General features: G+C 40.9%; 1 protein-coding gene across 2 annotated transcripts in view; it reads right to left on the bottom strand.

The window, feature by feature from the left end:
* Positions 1–805: 805 nt before the first annotated feature.
* Positions 806–19078, bottom strand: part of TSHZ2 (teashirt zinc finger homeobox 2) — a 518350-nt gene continuing 500077 nt past the window's right edge. Inside the window, exon 3 of one of the 2 annotated variants that reach the window (XM_023184127.2) lies at positions 806–8990. Coding sequence is in view for 1 of the 2 variants with exons in the window: in XM_023184128.2 (XP_023039896.1) it covers positions 8989–8990 (2 nt within the window). In the remaining variant the exon portion in view is untranslated. The remainder of the gene's footprint in view (positions 8991–19078) is intronic. The other variant, XM_023184128.2, reaches the window with a different exon arrangement.

The following is a 19078-nucleotide window of genomic DNA, read 5'->3' as shown; positions in this document are numbered from 1 at the left end:
ACCTGCCACATAGTAGGTGCTCAGTGTTCACTAAGTAAATGATGACCAAGAGCTCTTTGATTGGGTCCAAGGTGCTTATCCCAACACTTCGCCATGGCTACCTTCCTCATTCCTCACCTGGCTTGCTCTCTCTAGCCTGGCCGCTCCCATTTTATGTCCTAGACGTGGAGTCATGGCAATGATGTGGAGCTAACAGGTGATACCGTAGCCATCATAATTTAATGACTATGGGACTCATGCAACCACAGAACACAGGAGCCGAGAGCTGGCTGTGCACAGACAACAAATCATTTCTGGTGGGGCATCAGCGTCTGCTTGGGCAGCTTGTGTATGAAACATGGTCCAATTCTCCCAGGACATTAAAGGAAGTGGAGGGGAGTACACAGGGAAACTGAGTGGTAAGCAGGGCCATCGCTTTGAGGTGGAGAAGGTCGGGCCATCTCAATCACGGCTGCTCTCTCCCTTGCATGCTTGAATTTGTGAGACAGCCGCCCACTGCCTCTGTTGAGATTACATCATAAATTACGCAGGCATAAGCAGATCAGAGATGAAAGCAGTCAGAGGCAGCCCAGAAACCAAACAAGGGGTGCTGGCATTTGTAAAAAATAAATAAATAAATAAATAAATCTGATGGAGATGAGGGGAGATTCTGGAAGTGGGTCAGCAGGTCCAAACAACGGGAGGCCTACCAATAATGTCCTCGCTTGGCCTCCCCGGGGGTCGGTGCTGTTCTTTCCCACCCTCATCCCCCCACTCTTGCCTTTTTCCTCTCTTGCCATCTTTAAAAAACACACATAGGCAGAAATCAATCCATCAAATGTCATTACAGATTTATTAAGCCTGATGTAGAAAGACATTTAACAGTAACATCTCCAGAAAGCATAAAAAGAGCACTTCTATTCAGTCTTGTGCTTTGAAAATCTAAATATATTTTTATCATATAAATAATTCTTTTCATGTTTTAAGTGCATCTGTGTTTTTTTTTTTCCTTCTCTCCTTTAATTTTCATTTTTCAATTGGCCAAAGCAGAAGTCGACGTTGACTGAAATGAAGCCATTTGCAAAGCTAATGGTGTTGAGAGGCATGTCTCTGCTATTCCGTATCAGCTAGGTTTCAGGAAGGTGGTTCAATATCTGCAGCATTAAAATGAGGGACAGCCTCCAGCAAAATCATAATTGAACACACCCAGGTCCTTAATGTCAGCAGTTGGGTTTCCTGATGCAAATTACGATAAGGTTTCAGATGGGAACAGTCTATTTCCAATAACTGCTGAGTGGGGAAAAAAAAGACTTTTTTTATCAACACAAAGGAAAGAGTTATCATGTGTAAAAATGTAAATAATATACTTATAGAAACCTTTTTGATGTAAATCAGGGGCTCCATACAACCTTGGCGAGTGTGTTGTTATTTTTTCACAATAGCTCAAAAAAGTAGTGTCTGTTATTTAGGGCTTTAATTACAGTTCTCAAAGTAGAATGATTTTCCTTAAAAAAAAAAAAAACTCTTTGGATGCAAAAAATAATGGCTTTTGTGATATAATTTAAGGGTTTTCTTTGTCTCCACCATCGGAATTTATTTCTAGTGATAAAATTGTATTTAAAAAAATTTCCCTTCTACAGATAATTTCAATGCTGCGGCATCACACACAGGCATACATCTTTAGTGCCTCCAAACAAAGTCATTTTTATTCAGCAAGGGGCTGCTATGAATGTTTCTTTTTGCCTGATTTAAGTTATGTGGGAGATCAAGATCGGATTGTTCATGATTACGAAGGAGGACAGGATGGTGGCACCACGGGACATAAAAGGGAGCACTTTTTCTGAAAATTCCTTCTTTGTTTTTCTTTTTTTTGAGACAGAGTCTCGCTCTGTTGCCCAGGCTGGAGTGCAGTGGCATGATCTCAGCTCATTGCAACTTTTGCCTCCCAGGCTCAAGCAATTCTCTTGCCTCAGCCTCCTAAGTAGCTGGGACTACACACACGTGCCACCATGCCCAGCTAATTTTTTTGTATTTTTAGTAGAGACGAGGTTTTGCCATGTTGGCCAGGCTGGTCTCAAACTCCTGACCTCAAGTGATCCGTCTGCCTCGGCCTCCCAAAGTGCTGGGGTTACAGGCATGAGCCACGGCACCTGGCCCCCTTCGTTTCAAGCAGGAAAGCCATCATTTCCAGCTGGTTGTTTGTCTTTGGGCAGTGACAATGCGGCAAAGCCTTTGGAAATTTCAAATAATGACTGCATTGAAAGCTAATATTCAGGATGATGGGGAGTAAAAGAAACTGGGGTCAGCCAAGGGCAGAATTTTCCAGATCCCAGAGAAGTGGGCATAGATGCCCATCTGTGATGAATCTGTTTGGCCACAGGGTGGTATAATCTTCCTAGCAGAAAAGTTTTTTTTTTTTTTTTTTTCATTGCAAGGACAATTTATAATCATCAAAAACAAGTGAAACATGGTTTTGATTAAAACAGCCTGTTGGCTCAATAATCTCTGTAATTTCAAAAACATCCTTAATGCAGAAAAAGAACACGCCGATGTCAGGAATGGCCTGGGGCCCCATTACAACAGCAACCGAATAAATAAGGAGAAGAATCTCGAGGTCATAAAAACAAAATTAAGCTAATGTTTCAAATTTTGACAATTATGAATTCTTCCTCTAAGAAGACATTAAAAAAATTTTCAGGCACTATTAGATAAAATACAAAGAGAATAACTCTACATGGATGAGTGTGCAGTTTTCCCACGGGGGTAAAGCATGCCTTTAAAAGGAAAACTCTGAATTAGGACGTTGGTTCCTCCCTAGATCCAGCAATTGGACGGGACTCATGCAGACAGACAAACTTGGTTCTTATAGTTTCTTTGTAAACTCAGATCTAATTCTTTCATAAGCTATTGAAAGAGAATGACCAGGAAAAAATTACAAGCATATTTTTTCTATACAAAAGAATCCCCGTTGTGGGCCAGTTTGGTAGGAAACAGAAACAAGCAAATATAACAAAATCTGTGTTCATACATGGCGATATAGTTAGTATATACAAATATGTACACTATAAAAATGCACGGAAGGCTTACGCTCCCAGCCATCCAAGCGGCATTGTACTCAGGGAAAACAGCCTGGTTTTTCTTCCTAGTATACAGGCAAATGTATTATATACAGCATGCAGGTGATAGAAAATTAGTGCGTTTGCACAGAAACATTCTACAGGTATGGTTGCAGTCATTTTTCTTTGAAAATGACCAGTCTGCTTTCTGAATATAAAAATGTGTTTGCCTTTCTTTGCTGGCAAGTAGACACTTTCCTTTAGAGCAAGGATGAATGTGATTCTTGAAACTCACTCTGACCCACTTCCCCCCTGCCCTTTCTAAAAGAAAAAAAAAAAAAAATTAGAGTCAATGCAAGGGAGCAAATAGATAGCATAAATGTGTTTGATGTCAGGTTTCCCAAAAAGATGTGAAAACTCTGGAGAGCAAGAACTGGTCGGCCATTAAAAAGACTGTATGATCAGCTAGCTTCTTGATTTTAAAGGGGTTTGGAAGTTTGTGATTCATGCTAACAGTGCCTGGCTGTTAGGAATCAAAGTCAGAAGGGATTAGAAGGACATCATCAGGAGATCAAAAAGTGTATTGTAACCCAAGATATTGTGACATTTAGGAACCCTGAGCCAAATGGGAATTGTTTCGTATGTCAGCTTTTTTGACTTGCATTACACATTCTAGCATCTGATGTGTTTGAAAGCTCGAGTATTGTATTGCAAAACTGGAATGTTTGTAATATTTATTTCAATGCACAATGGACATCACTGTTACTTCTCTGAAGACTGGTTGAACTTTCTGCACTTAAAAAACATAGATACACATCTATAATTCCTGAATGTTATAGGGGTCATTTAGAAAGTGAAAATATTACTGTACAAAGTCTTCACATTTGAGACATAATTGTATGATTGTTCACATTCTGTTAATATTAGCTATTGGCAGGGGACTGATATCCAAATATTTCAGGTTTCAGGTTCAAGACAATTCATTGAACACATTGAAATTTATTTTCCGAAAGAGTTGAATGGAGTGGTTAGATTTTTTTTTTTTTTGTAATGCCTTTGTTCAAATTTTTTGACTTCTCCTGGGGTTTCTTACCAAAAAGTTATTACTTGTACTTCTAAAAGCTGTTTTAAGCATTAAACATGATACAAAGGGCTGTGAATATTTAATCTGTCTTTTTTCAAACAGCCTGCATTTTAAAAGGCCTTAATAATAATCATGGCTGTTGGTAAAATAATTTGTATACCGAAGGGTGTCAAGTCAGGGTGTCATTCCTTGGAAGAGCCATTTTACTTGGAATATATTGTTCCAAAGGAAATGGACAGAGTCCTGTTGCAGAAATAGCGTTCCACCTGGTACTAGCATTTTAAAACAGTCCTATTCTAATCCATAACACATTTCTAGTTTTCCCTGAAGCTTTGGGCTGCCTTGTGCATGAATAATTTTTGGAGAAACACCCACGCCGGTTAGCCCATTGTTCGTAACTACTGGAAGAAGGTTAACTAGAGCCTGAAAATTGTATATCTGCGTGTGCCTCTGAATCTGTCACTGGGAACCAAAGGAGATAAGTGGCTTTTACTTTGGATGAAGAGGTAAAATTCCCCAGTAGAAATTCTAAAGATGATTCACAAGTTTCAAAATGTTTAATGCCTTCCTACAATGGAAACATGTCTCTCTGTCTAGGGGGATGGAAATTTGTATCTCTTTCTCCAGCTCAATCTTTGTCTAAAAGTATTTCATAGATATTTTGAGAAAGTGCCACATAGAGGAAAGGAGAAAATGAAATTAGCATTTTAACATCTTACAAGGGGAAAAATACACGAAAATTTCAGTTTTGATTTCTTTTTTGCCTAATGCATCTTTGAAATAGATACTACCGTTATTGCTCTTTAGAACTACATATGTGCATATTTTAAAGCCTTTAGTATATTTCCGTATTGTTGTTATTATTTTTGCATTCATCTCCATCTTACTATCCTTGTTGCAGAGAAGAGATGATAATGTGAAAAATGACATTTGGTTTTTTTTTTTTTTTTTTTTAAACAAAAGCATTTAACAAGCTTAAAAAATGAAACTCCATGAAAAAGAAAAGAAGGTTTGAACACAGTCAAATAACCTGAGAAGTGACAGATGGAAAAGCAACAGAATGCAAGCACCTTGTAAGGTCTGTAATCTTTGGATTTACTGTGAAAAGTTTCAGAACATCATAGATTCTTAGCCACATTGTCCATAGACCCTGGAAAATAACAGTGAAATTCATATGTATACACATATATATGAATACACACACATATGCATGCACACTGTCTTCACACACCCCTCCTCACCACTTAAACAGAGTTACATAAATGCTTCTCAGATATGTCATTGCATTTGTTTGTTTTCTGCATCTCAACTAAGTTCAGCAGCTTGTGCCTGTGACATTAATTATGCAAGATTCAAACAACCAAACAGGCACATTTTGGGGGTGAGTTTTAAGAAATCTGTGACCTGAAAGAAATTCTGTGGGGACTGTCTGGGTTATCCAATTTATTCCATGATTACATATTCTGTTTTTAGGTCTTGACCTATTTTTAAGCTATTTCCTCTCTGTATGCTTTTTAGGAAAAAAAAAATCCTTATTCTGAAATACTAATATTTTAGTTCTACATGAACTGTGTCCCTCAAGTGTCTTTAGGAGCTCTTGTAAAACAACAGGAAGGCCAGGCTGTTGTGTGAAGTGTTTACTGTTGTTATCCCACAGTGCCTAGAACAGTGTCACACATAACAGGTGCCCAACAATATTTGTTAAATGAATTTGCTAAATAAATATAATTTCCTGTTGTTCCCTGTGCCACCAGTGCTTTGTAACATGCTGTGTATTTGGAGGATTTGCTGAACTACAAAATAAGGCCAAATACATAACATTTAAATATTGACATGTACATTTTTAAATGGACATCTCAGTTTGCAGGTGGCTGGTGGTCTTAGCTGGAAGGACGGATGGGGAAGAAAAGGCGATCTCTCCCTCTTACTGGTACCAAGAGGTGGTGGCAGAATGGAGATACTTGAGGGTAATTTGCATTATATTTGCACATCATCCTTTCCAATTCTAAAGTTCTCACTTATCAGAACTGTCTTTTATTCAGGTAAAAGAAAGCAGTGGTATGAAGGTGGATAAAGACATTCTCCTGAGTTTATGTTATTTAGTTTTTTTTCCTCCAGAAAGAAGTTTCTAGAAGCCTCAGAGCGCTGGCCAAATGAAGAGAGGCCTGGCCTCTAGGAATATGCTGAGAGCCAAGTGTATGCCCCAGTGCCAGCCCAGATCTTGTTTTCTAAGGTGAACCTTAGCAGCCATCCCTCAGCAGTGACATGCATGGTTGCCAGGCGGCAATTTACCAGTCTTACCAAATTTATCAATATTTTTGAATCTCACCTCCCACCCCATCCCACCATAGAAATTGCACTAACAAAACCATATCGATTATATGTTGAAGCAGATGGTTTATTTTTTCTTTCTTAGAAGGGAAACAATTTCCATGGAATTGGGAATTGTATTGATCTCCTCCCCCCATTGGATCAAGGGCTTGAGAATCTGCTTTTGGATGGCTGCAGTGAGATCTGAATTATGTAACTTTGGCCTAATAACCCTGGATTGGAGCAGACAATTTTTAACAGCTTCAAGAACCCCAATGCTAATGCATTGATTTTCCTTTAATAGAATTTCCTTGTTGAGGGACGGTGCTCAGTAGAGTCCAGTCCACCCTTCAATCTTAACCCATCCGAAGACCGTTCCTTTCCAGTCGAGCTCCATTCATTTCTGGTTGAATAGGTTAAGCAAAGATAGACCTCACTGTTCTCAATTCACTTTATGATCCTCCCATCATAAAAAATAATATCAGCACCTTGCTTTTCATGTCAGAACTACATTTGAGCCGCTATTCCCTATGCCCAAGAGTAAATCCCATAAAAGCCGCCCGGTTGTACTGTTGCTATTTTTCCTTGTGGGTGATTGATTGATGGATGAGTGCTGACACTTCAATGAAGCTATTTCGACTGCCATCTCAATCCGATGATGTGAGGGGTATATTTTCTGTCCATGCCTCATTACTTCAGAATGACATTCCTGGAACTTCATTTACTTTTTCCCTCCTTCCCCGAAGCACCATATTTTTTCCCATCTAGGTTATGCATGCCATAAAAAAAGCAATTTGCTATTATATGTGGCATAAGGGCAACACTTTCCCTAGGAGGTAAATAAGAAGGTTTTTTTTTTTTTTTTTTAAATCCCAATGTTGAATTTAGGGATCATGTCAAAATTCCCAAAACAATTCCAACAGGCAGCCTCCTTGAGAAATGGTGAGGAAGAGATATTTGGTTTCATTTTGTCAGTGTTGAGATTTAAAAAAAAAAATAACCTTGGTAATTAAAGCAACAACAGAAAATATTCCTTTTGTTTCAGAATCATCTAGTTCCTAGTGTTGTGCCTGGAATAGTATAAATATTTCACCATAGCTGAGTAGCAATTTACCACATAATCCAGACTTATTTGTCCTTTGAGAATAAGGAAATTCATTGTTTAAATGCAATGATGGATTTATCTATTATAGGTTGCTTTCAATTGTATAGAAAATGTTCAACTAGAGTAAACAGATCTATCCTTGCGTCTCCAAACTGTGCACTAGGTATGCAAGACTTTTAATATTAAAACATGCTCTTAGCTTTTCCAAGTTGACTTAGGACCTGATTTTAATCTGTGTAATACAGTATTCCCGTTAATAATAACGTATAATTAAGACATCCGTTAAAAATCCATAACGTTAATTTAATGGAGAAAATCTAATACAGTTCTATTGGAATTTTTACGTTAAATTAACTTTAACGGGCTTTTAATGGATGTCTTAATTAGATCTCATTATTAACGGGAATATTCCACAAATTAAAATTGGGCCCTCAAAGTTTTAATGAAAAAAGTTGCAGGAACACATTTAAAATGGACACCCTATTTCATGCTTTCTGTTTCTTCTTAAGCTAAGCTGCGTTTTAGAGCCCATAAACATCAGGTCCTGCAGAAAGGGATTACCAGAAAAGACTGCTGCAGAACTTTGTACCCTGCAGTGATCTCATCTTCTCGCATTCTCTCAGATTCTGCATTTCACCAGTTCTCCCAGTTTGCAGTTCTCATATGACAGTGGTGTGTGCTTGAAACTATTTTTTTTTAAACCAATCAAGATAATGATGATGATCAAGGTGCCTCACCACTGCATAGGAAAAGTCTTTGGCAGCAACATGGTTAAGCTTAACTATTTGAACAAATTTCACAGAAGATGAACATTGTTCAGGGGTTTTCTTGGCTCAAACTCTGGTTTAACTCAATAATTCTTCTACTTTGCAGTGATTAATGGCCCCCTAGTGCAGGGGCAGGACTGGGCAATCCAGGTGCAACCGTAATTGTTACACTGAACAGAAACATTTCCTTTAGACAAACGTTCCCAGAGGGGTTATAAATAGGAAATGGACATTACCAGGAAAAGTAAGCCTCCAAGTGTCTACATCTAGTGCAGCCCACTTGGACATTAAACTATGAAGACTTATACTCCCCCCCACTTTCCTGTTACAAACTGACAAAATAAGTACATCAATGTTCTCAGTCATTACTTTTCTTCGGTGGCACTTTGTTTTCTTGTGACAGTGAAAAGGGTACTGTGGAGACGAGACAGCCCCATTGCAGTTTATCAATGAAAATCTAATATCGCCCATAAGCAGAGAAGTGGAAATCAATACTTCATTACCAAATTGTTAGTGAGGATGAAGAGAAATGGCTGGGGTGATTTTTTTTTTTTTTTTTTGGCAGTCTTCTTGGAGCCAGGGTGTCAGGAGGAGTTCAATGAGTTCAATGTCAGAAGCAGGATGGTGCAGCGAAGAAGGGTTCAGTGTGAGGGGATCCAGGCTGGAAAGTGGAAACTAAGGCATTCGTCCTGTAATGGGAATCAGAACAACAGAAAGATGCATTATTTTCTGAGGTGTAGCCCAGGTGATTTTTCCCCGGAGTGATCACCTTGCCCACCTCCACTACTTTATTTGTCCGAATGTTCTGAGTAAAGTCATAGTTATATAACAAGACCGTGGAACATGAAGAGGAGGAGTCAACGTCGAGCAAAAACTATTTAAATACCGTATGTTCTCACTCATAAGTGGGAGCTAAACACTGAGCACGCACGGATGTAAACACGGGAACAAGAGACACTAGGGACTACTGGGGTGGGGGAGGGAGGAAAGAGGAAATGGGTTGAAAAACTACCTATCAGGTACTGTGCTCACTGGCTGGGTGATGAGATCCATACCCCACAGCTCAGTATCACGCAATATTCCCAGGCAACAAACTGCATATGTACCCTCTGTATCTAAAATGAAAGTTGCACTTTTCTTTTTCTTTTCCTTTTGAGACAGAGTCTCACTCTGTCACTACACTTGTGCAGTGGCATTATCACGGCTCACTGCAGCCTCGACCTCCCAGGCTCAAGTGATCCTCCTACCTCAACCTCCTGAGTGGCTGGAACCACAGGCACACTCCATCATGACTGAGTAGGTTTAGTTTTTATTTTGTAGAGCCTGTGTTGCCCAGGCTGGTCTCAGATTCCTGGGCTCAAGCAGTCCTCCCACCTCAGCCTCTCAAGGTGCTGAGATTACAGGCGTGAGCCACCTAGATTGGCCAAAATGTTGCAACTTTAAGAAAAAAAATAATATTTTAACTATAATGTGTGGAAGGAATATTTGAACACCCATGTTCATAGCAACATTATTCACAATAGCCAAAACTCAGAAACAACCCAAGTGTCCAGCGGATGAGTGGATAAGCAAATATGATACGTACGTATATGCAATGGAATATTAGCCCTAGGAATGGAAGAAATTCTGACACATTCTACAACATGGGTGAATCCTTAGAACATTATGCTAAGTGAAAATAAGCCAGTCACAAAAAGGAAAATACTATATGGTTATAACTATATAATGTATCTGGTGGTAGTCAAACTCATGGAAACAGAAAGAGGAATGGTGGTTGCCAGGGGCTGGGGATGAGATGGGAAAAGAAATAAGAATTCTTGTTCACTCTGAACAGTTTCAGTTTCATCTTTTGTAAGATGAAAAATTCTGTAGATGGATATTGTTATGTTTGCACAACAATCTGAATGTACTTAAAGCCACTCAACTGTACACTTAATAGTGAAAATGATAAATTTTACGTTATGTGTAGTTTACTGCAATTAGAAATAAAAATACATAATGTATGATTTTTTCACTATAAAGCTTTTTGGGAAAAAAAGAAAGCCATTAACCTATGATCATACCAGGCTTAATGCTCTCATTCACATTCTGCTGTATTTCCTTCTAGTCTTTTCGTTCCCCATGCTTTTTTTTTTCTTTTCTTTTTGAGTTGGAGCTTTGCTCTGTCACCCAAGCTGGAGTGCAGTGGCACGATCTTGGTTCACTACAACCTCCGCCTCTTAGGTTCAAGTAATTCTGCTTCAGCCTCCCAAGTAGCTGGGATTACAGACATGCATCACCACGCTCAGCTAATTTTTGTATTTTTAGTAGAGACAGGGTTTCACCATGTTGGCCAGGCTAGTGTTGAACTCCTGACCTCAAGTGATCCGCCTGCCTCAGCCTCCCAAAGTGCTGGGATTACAGGTGTGAGCCACTGTGTCTGGCCGTCCCATGCATTTCGTTAGGTTTACATAGTTATATATGCTGACTGTATGATGCATCTGTCTGGAGGTAGTTTTTCACTGGAAAGCACCAGTATGACCAGCTGTAGAAGTTCTATCACATACATTATAATAGTTTATGATACTATGATAATGTAATATTGGGCATTTAATGTTTGCAATTTTTATTCAACAATACACAACACTATGATGAACATCTTTGTGTTTCAGGCTTTTCTGTGTGCTGGAATATTTTCATAGGCTTAAATTCTTAAGTGTAGAATTCCTGTCAAAAGATAGGAACATTTTTGTGGTAGAGAAGTGCTACTCAGTAACAGGGTGATTTTTCTTTCCAAGAATTTTGCTCTGGATTACTGTGTGGAAAGCATGCAATTTCCTTCAGCCCAATCTGAGTGAAGTTTCTTGTTTACATCTTGTTATTTAGTGGCAGTGTTCATTTTAGTGAGAAAAAACATTAAACCTAAATATAATTAGTCTTTTCAGAAAAGGAAAGCTTCCAAAATTCTAGTGGAAGGATAACGACAAATTGAAAATCAGATGACATTTGATATGTGTAGAGAAATTATGCACAAGATAATCATAACAGACATTTCAAACTATTTCTTGGTAAGGAATAGTATGATTGGAATTCTAGCAACCAGTTATTGTGTATCTACCAAATTCCAGTCACTTTATACACATTACTGTTAACTCTTGAAACAAATTCATTTTAAAAATGGGAGATGAAGGCTGAGCATGGTGGTGCACGCCTGTAACCCCAGCACCTTGGGAGGCAAAGGTGGGTGGATCACATGAGGTTATGAGATCAAGACCAGCCTGGTAAACATGGCGAAACTTTGTCTCTACTAAAAATACAAAAATTAGCCGGACATGGAGGTACACTTCTATAATTCCAGCTACTTGGGAGGTTGAGGCATGAGAATCGCTTGAACCTGGGAGGCAGAGGTTATAGTGATCTGAGGTTGCACCACTGCACTCCAGCTTGGGCAACAGAGTGAGACTCTGTCTCAACAACAACAACAACAACAACAACAACAACAACAACAACAACAAAGAGAGATAAAAGTAAGTGACTTGTCCTAGTGTTCACAGCTAATAAAAAGCACAGGATGGCTTTAAATTTAGTCCTTCCCACTCTGAAGCTTCCAAGCTCATGACAGGTACCACCCTACCTAGATTACAGGTGACCGCCTTGATCACCATCAGTGGAGAGAACCATTTCCCTTTGATGTACACTCGAGAGAAAAAGGGCCCCTGGCAATCTTTGTTTTGAATTGGTTGAGATCCTCTGGCAGGTCTAGAAACTTAACGGAGGATGATCATGTGGTTGGAAGAAGAGACATGGGTCCAAGAAAAAGTGGAGGCCAGAAATTGGTGGACTTTTGGAAACGGCAATGGCATTACACTGTGAAACAAGAGTGAAGTCCTGGCTGGAGGACTGTTTCACACTGGGCCTACTGGAGGCCGTCATTTTCTCCTCTTTGACCATGATATCAATGTGACACCAATTTCATGGAACTTTGTTTTATTATCACTTCCTTGAAGTGGCTCCAGATTAGATCAACATCCAGACTTTTCTAACTGTGTTTCTTTTAGGGCAAAGTTTGTCCTGAGAAGGAAAGCAAGGAGAAAGAAAACAATGATTTTATTGTAGTTCCTGTCTTGGAAATTCACAACACACATTAACATATTAAAGACTCTGAGAAGTCCTGCAATTAAAACCAAACCAAACATAGTGTGTCTTTACTTAACCCAGTACTTGCCAGGTTTATTTGATAACTCTTTTCTTCCCTATTTAAGATTCACAAATATACCTGGGTGTTGTTTGCTGAAAAATACCTTCATGACAGATTCTTTTTGTTTTTCAATTTTTTAATTAAAAATCTGTTGTGTTTTGTTTGGGGGTTGGGGAGGTGGGGGACAGGGTTTTGTTCTATCACCCAGTCTAGTATGCAGTGGTGCAATCACAGCTCACTACAGCCTCGATCTCCTGGGCTCACTCCATCCTCCCACGTCAGCCTCCTGAGTAGCTGGGACTATAGGTGCGCCACCATGCCCAGCTAAGTTTTGTATTTTGTAGAGCCTCCTGGGCTCAGGTGATCCTCCCACCTCAGCCTCCTGAAAAGCTGGAACCACAGGTGTACACCAGCACACCCGGTTAATTCTTTTGTATTTTTTGTAGAGACAGGGTTTCGCCATGTTGCCCAGGCTGGTTTTGAACTCCTGGGTTCAAGCCATTCTCCCTGCCTTGGCCTCCAAAAGTGCTGGGATTACAGGCATGAGCCACCATGTCCAGCCCTATTTTTTATTTTTGTGGGTATGTAGTAGGTGTATATAGTTATGGTGGACATGAGATGTTTTGATACAGGAATGCAATGGGAAATAAGCACACATGATAGATTCCTGTGCGAAAACCAAGGAAGTTTTCTAGTTCTCGAGACCTCAGCCCTGATTTTGTTACTGACTTTCTGTGATTCTTGACTCAGGTTATCTGGCTTTTTTGGATCTCAGCATGAAAGGATCCTGTTGCGGTGAAATGTGACATTGCTTCACCTCGTGTCAACTTCACAATACTGCAGTGCAGGAGGTCATAATTTCTACACTTTCAACCTCGGAAACAGAGGGTTAAGAGATGTAAAGATGTTGGGCCTGTGGTCATTCTTGTCTCTTCAGCCACTGCTTCTTATATACTTGTATATAAGAAGTAATACTTTGGTAATGTTTATTGTAATACTTTGGTAATGTTTTTAAGCATCTGAACATTGACATTATTAGTGATTTAGAGGCGTTTTTCCAAGAATATCTGAGTATAGTTACTTTTTTTTTTTTTTTTTTTTGAGACGGAGTTTCGCTCTGTCACCCAGGCTGCAGTGCAACGGCGCCATATCTTGGCTCACTGCAACTTCCGCCCCCGGGTTCAAGCAATTCTCCTGCCTCAGTCTCCCGAGTAGTTGGGATTATAGGCATGCGCCACCATGCCTAGCTAATTTTGTATATTTAGTAGAGATGAAGTTTTCTCCATGGTGGTCAGGCTGGTCTCGAACTCCCGACCTCAGATGATCCACCCACCTTGGCCTCCGAAAGTGCTGGGATTACAGGCGTGAGCCACTGCAGCCGGCCATTGTCTGAGTATAGTTACTTTTAAATTTCAGATACCAATGTCTTTTATGAAACTTATCTGTGGGGGTATTTCTGTTGGAGAAGTCTCCTGGATCCCAGCATGACTGATGGAAGTGTTGGGCTTTTGGAAAGGTCAGTGTTCCTATACCTGAAGAAGGGTAAAGAGACGATCCGAATCTTGGACCACTTTGGGACAACACATTATTATTTAAAAAAATATATCTATTTTTTCTTTTTCTATTTTTTTGAGACAGGGTCTCACTCTGTTGCCCAGCCTTGAGTATAGTGGCATGATCTTGGCTCACTGCAACCTCTGCCTCCTGGGCTCAGGTAATCCTCCCACCTCAGCCTCCTGAAAAGCTGGGACCACACCCGGCTAATTTTTTCCGTATTTTTTGTAGAGACGGGGTTTCGCCATGTTGCCCAGGCTGGTCTCGAACTCCTGAACTCAAGAAATCCTCTTGCCTTGACCTCCCAAAGTGTTGGGATTACAGACGTAAGCCACCGTGCCCAGCCAAATTATCTCTTATATTAAAAGAAAAGTAAAAACCTGGTTTATCTCTGTGTCCAAAGAGGAGATCCTGGCAGATAATTAAAACTGAAAAATGAAGGGAAGGGGAATAAGAGAGCTGTTGTTATTATTTCCTGTTGTTCAGAATGAATTGCCTGGAACAGATTGAGAAAAAAAGGAAGTGGATACTGTTAGTTGCCTCTCAAATGGTAGTTGAGGCTGGGCTTTGCTGCTGCATTTTTTTTTTCTAATATATTGAGCTACTACTATAAAAATGAAATGGAAATAAATAAAAAATTTAATTACATATCTAAAAAGTTCTTGGCAGTGTTCATTAAGTAGTTGGTGAGGGAGAGCCAGGCAAAGAGATGTAATTATTTTTGTATTAATTACAGAGTCACCAACAGATGCGTAGAATGACATATGTTTTAATTTGGCCATGCCAGCCTTTCTCATGCCCTGGCACAGCATTTTGGTTGGCTCCTGCTCTTCTTGCCGTTGCTCCATCCTGTCGACCCCCCCTGTCTCTTCACTCTCTGCTGTTGTTCTTATGCAACACTCTCATTTTTAGGGCATGTCTTGTGGTTGCTAAAAGGGGGCACTGCTGGCATTTCGTGGTTAGGGGCTGGGAACGTGAGGCACTTTGCAATGTGTGAGACAGTTTCACACAAGGTGGTGTTGTCCCTCATCCTGCACTCATTTTTTAGTTTTTTCATTTTTGTTTTTTTTAGAAGGTAAGGTCTTGCTCTGTCATTCAGGCTGGAGTGCAGTGGCACGATCATAGTTCACTGCAGCCTTGATCTCCTGGGCTCAAGTGAACCTCCTGATTCAGCCACCTGAGTAGCTGGTACTACAAACACATGCCACCACACTAGGTTAACTTTAAAATTTTTTTTGTAGAGATGGAGTCTCTACAAAAGGACCTGGGTTGGCTGGGCAGGGTGGCTCATGCTTGTAATCCCAGCACTTTGGGAGGCTGAGGCAGATGGATCACCTGAGGTCAGGAGTTCAAGACCAACCTGGCCAACATGGAGAAACCCCGTCTCTACTAAAAATACAAAAATTAGCCAGTCTTGGTGGCAGGCGCCTGTAATCCCAACTACTCAGGAGGCTGAGGCAGGAGAATCATTTGAACCCAGCAGGTGGAGGTTGCAGTGAGCCTGGGCAACAAGAGTGAAACTCTGTCTCAAAAACAAAACAAAACAAAACAAAACAAAAACCAAACCTGGGTTACGTTGCCCATGCTGGTCTTCAACTCCTGGGCTCAAGTGATCCTCCCGCCTCGTCCTCCCGAAGTGTTGGGATTATAGGTGTGAGCCATTGCTCTCAGTCTGTACCATTTTTGAAAATATCTTTGCAAGCCAGGTTTTCTCTGACTTGGCACTGTTAATATTTTCAGCTAGATACATAATTCCTTCTGGTGGGGGCTGCCTGTCTGTGCATTGTAGATATCCAGCCGCATCCCTGGCCTCTACCCACTACATGCCAGCAGCATCTGCTTTACTCCTGAGTTTTGACAATTGAACTTGTGTCTAGACATTGTCAAATGCCCATTGGGAGTAGAGGACAAAATTGTCTTTGGTTCAAAACCTTTTTATAATTATCTGAGGCTAGAACTTAACTCCATTTTACATATAAACACAAAGTCTTTTCTGCACAGTTTCACACACACTGTAATTTCCAGAAATAAAGCTTATCTGACAAAGAGAACCTGTACTTTGCTTTATTTGGAATGTAATGAGAGTTATTTGCCATTTTAGAAAATCAAGTCACCTTTGTATTACTGTTCATGATCCTCAGGACGCCCATTCAATCCCCCCATATTGCTCTGCATTTACCACTGACATGTTCACGGTGAGTCTACCTGTGGCACATATCTGACTGCCTCATTACATCTTCTAGGATGTTGTTACTCTGAGGGTGGTCCACATAACAGCAGTATTGGGATCGCCTAGAGATCGTCAGAAATGCAGAATACAGGGCCCACCCCAAGCTGCTGATATGGAATCTGCATTTTGATAGGATGTTCGGGTGATTTTTGTACATGCTCGAGTTTGAGAAGCTCTGTTCTGGTTCTGGTGCATTTTTGTGCCTCAATTTTCTCCCTTTTTTTTTTTTTTTTTTTTTTTAATTGAGGCAGAGTCTCACCCTGTTGCCCAGGCTGGAGTGCAGTGGCACGATCTTGGCTCACTGCAACCTCCGCCTCCCGGGTTCAAGTGATTCTCCTGCCTCAGCCTACCGAGCAGCTGGAATTACAGGCATGCACCACCATGCCTGGCTATTTTTTGTGATTTTAGTAGAGATGGGGTTTCACCACGTTGGCCAGCTGGTCTCGAACTCCTGATCGGACGTGATCCACCCGCCTGGGCCTCCCAAAGTGCTGGGATTATAGGTGTGAGTCACCGTGCCAGGCCCCTTTCTTTTTTATTAGACGATTTCTTTTTGCAGTTTGTGTGTAGGCTGGCCACCTGATCTAGAAATTTTATTTCAGGATAGTAAAAGGAAGTTATAAAATGCTTGTTCTAAAATGTCAACAGTGAGTCTGCAAAGGCGGAGAACCTCTGTTCCCCACGAGCTCTTTCTAAGCAGCATCTTCCAGTTCTGAAACTTGAAATATCGTCTGCGTGCTGATGACTGTGAGTTCCAGATCTGAACATCCAACTGGCTTCTTGGCATCTCTCTGTGAAGATCTCACAACTACTTCAATAAAACCTTTCCCGAGGCTGGGCGCGGTGGCTCAAGCCTGTAATCCCAGCACTTTGGGAGGCTGAGACGGGCGGATCACGAGGTCAGGAGATCGAGACCATCCTGGCTAACCTGGTGAAACCCCGTCTCTACTAAAAAAATACAAAAAAATTAGCCGGGCGAGGTGGCGGGCGCCTGTAGTCCCAGCTACTCGGGAGGCTGAGGCAGGAGAATGGTGTAAACCCGGGAGGCGGAGCTTGCAGTGAGCTGAGATCCGGCCACTGCACTCCAGCCTGGGCTACAGAGTGAGACTCCGTCTCAAAAAAACAAAAAACAAAAAACAAAAAAAAAAACCTTTCCCGAAACAGGGTGCTTGCACTCCCCCATCCCTATTCTGATCCCCTCCGTGTTCCTCTTCACAGGAAATGGAACCTCATATTACTCAATTTTTCCAGCCAGAAAGTTGGGTCATCTTTGACTGTGCCCTCACTCCTCCCTCGCATCCAGTGGCTCACCCCGACCCTAGTCATAAAATCCCTCCAAACTGCATTTCCACGGCCACCTGCAATGGTGCACACAATTCAGGTCTGCGCCTGTCTGCCCTGGATGGCTGTGGTACTCGCTCACTGCGCTGCTTTAGTCCACTTGGTGTCCTTCTGATAACTTTCCATATAGCAAACAAAGTGAGCTTATAAAATCTTAAATTAAGTTGAAGGGGTCACTTCAAATTCCAGCTTAGAATCCAGCAATGGCCTGGCCAGGTGTGATGGCTCTCACCTGTAATCTCAGCACATTGGGAGGCTGAGGTGGGCGGATCACCTGAGGTGGGGAGTTTGAGACCAACCTGACCAACATGGAGAAACCCAGTCTCTACTAAAAATACAAAATTAGTGGAGTGTGGTGGCCCATGCCTGTAATCCCATCTTCTCGGGAGGCTGAGGCAGGAGAATTGCTTGAACCGGGAGACGGAGGTTGTAGTGAGCCAAGATCGTGCCATTGTACTCCAGCCTGGGCAACGAGAGCAAAACTCCGTCTCAAAAAGAAAAAAAAATAAAAGTGTCTATGGCACTTGTAAAAAAGATAAACCTGTTTTAATGTCCTACTTGATCTGGCCTTGCCATCTCTCTGCCTTCACCTGGGTCCCTCTGCCACTTGATGATATATTCCGAGAACACTGGCCTCAGGGTCTTTGCAGGTGCTGCTCCCTCTGCCTAGCATGCTCTTCTTCCCACTCTTTGTCTGGCCAGCACCTTTTCATCCTTGAAGTCTCAGTTCTCTTCTCAAAGAAGTCTTCTCTTACCCATAGGACTTGACTACATTCTTTTGTTATCATCTTGCATGAACCTTTTACGTTGTCCTTATAAGACTTATTGCAGCTTATAAGCACATCATCACATATATAATTTTTAGTTTAGTGCCTGCCTGTGTAAACTCCAGGAAGGTGAGAGTTTGATCACAGCACAGTCCCAAGCATAAAACCCAGTGTCTGTCACAGAGTGGGTACTTGATAAATACTTGCTGAATGAATGAAGTTCTAAAGACACGAATTTGAAGCCTATCTTTTCTAACATGGAAACCACTAAGGGTTTTAAAGTATTTATCACAAAACAATACAAAAGAAAAAAAAAATAGATGTACCTAGTATCCTACTTTTCTAATTCTATGAAAGAAACAAGTTACAGCATGGAAAGAGAAGAGACTGGAAAAACAGCCCAAGGAAACACAAGCGGGCTCCAGAAGCTTTGCCATCTATTTGGTGCTCTCAAGTTCAAAGAATAATTTCGTCTGTCATTTTGAAGCAATTTACATTTTTTTCAAAGACCATTCATATACGTTCTCTTTTGAAATATATTGGATAAATATTAGTACCCCAAAGATAAAGAAGTTGAAGCAGAGGGAGTTTATTCAACGATAGGTCAGAACACCTGACTCCTAATTTAGGGCTTCTTAAAGCTGTTTAGTTGAAAATGAAAAAAAAAAGTGTGTGTGTGTGTGTGTGTGTGTGTGTGTGTGTGTGTGT

This window comes from Piliocolobus tephrosceles, chromosome 20, assembly GCF_002776525.5.
Source record: "Piliocolobus tephrosceles isolate RC106 chromosome 20, ASM277652v3, whole genome shotgun sequence".
NCBI classification, from domain to species: Eukaryota; Metazoa; Chordata; class Mammalia; order Primates; family Cercopithecidae; genus Piliocolobus; species Piliocolobus tephrosceles.
Note: the sequence above shows the minus strand (reverse complement) of the source record. Positions and strands in the feature narration are given on the sequence as shown.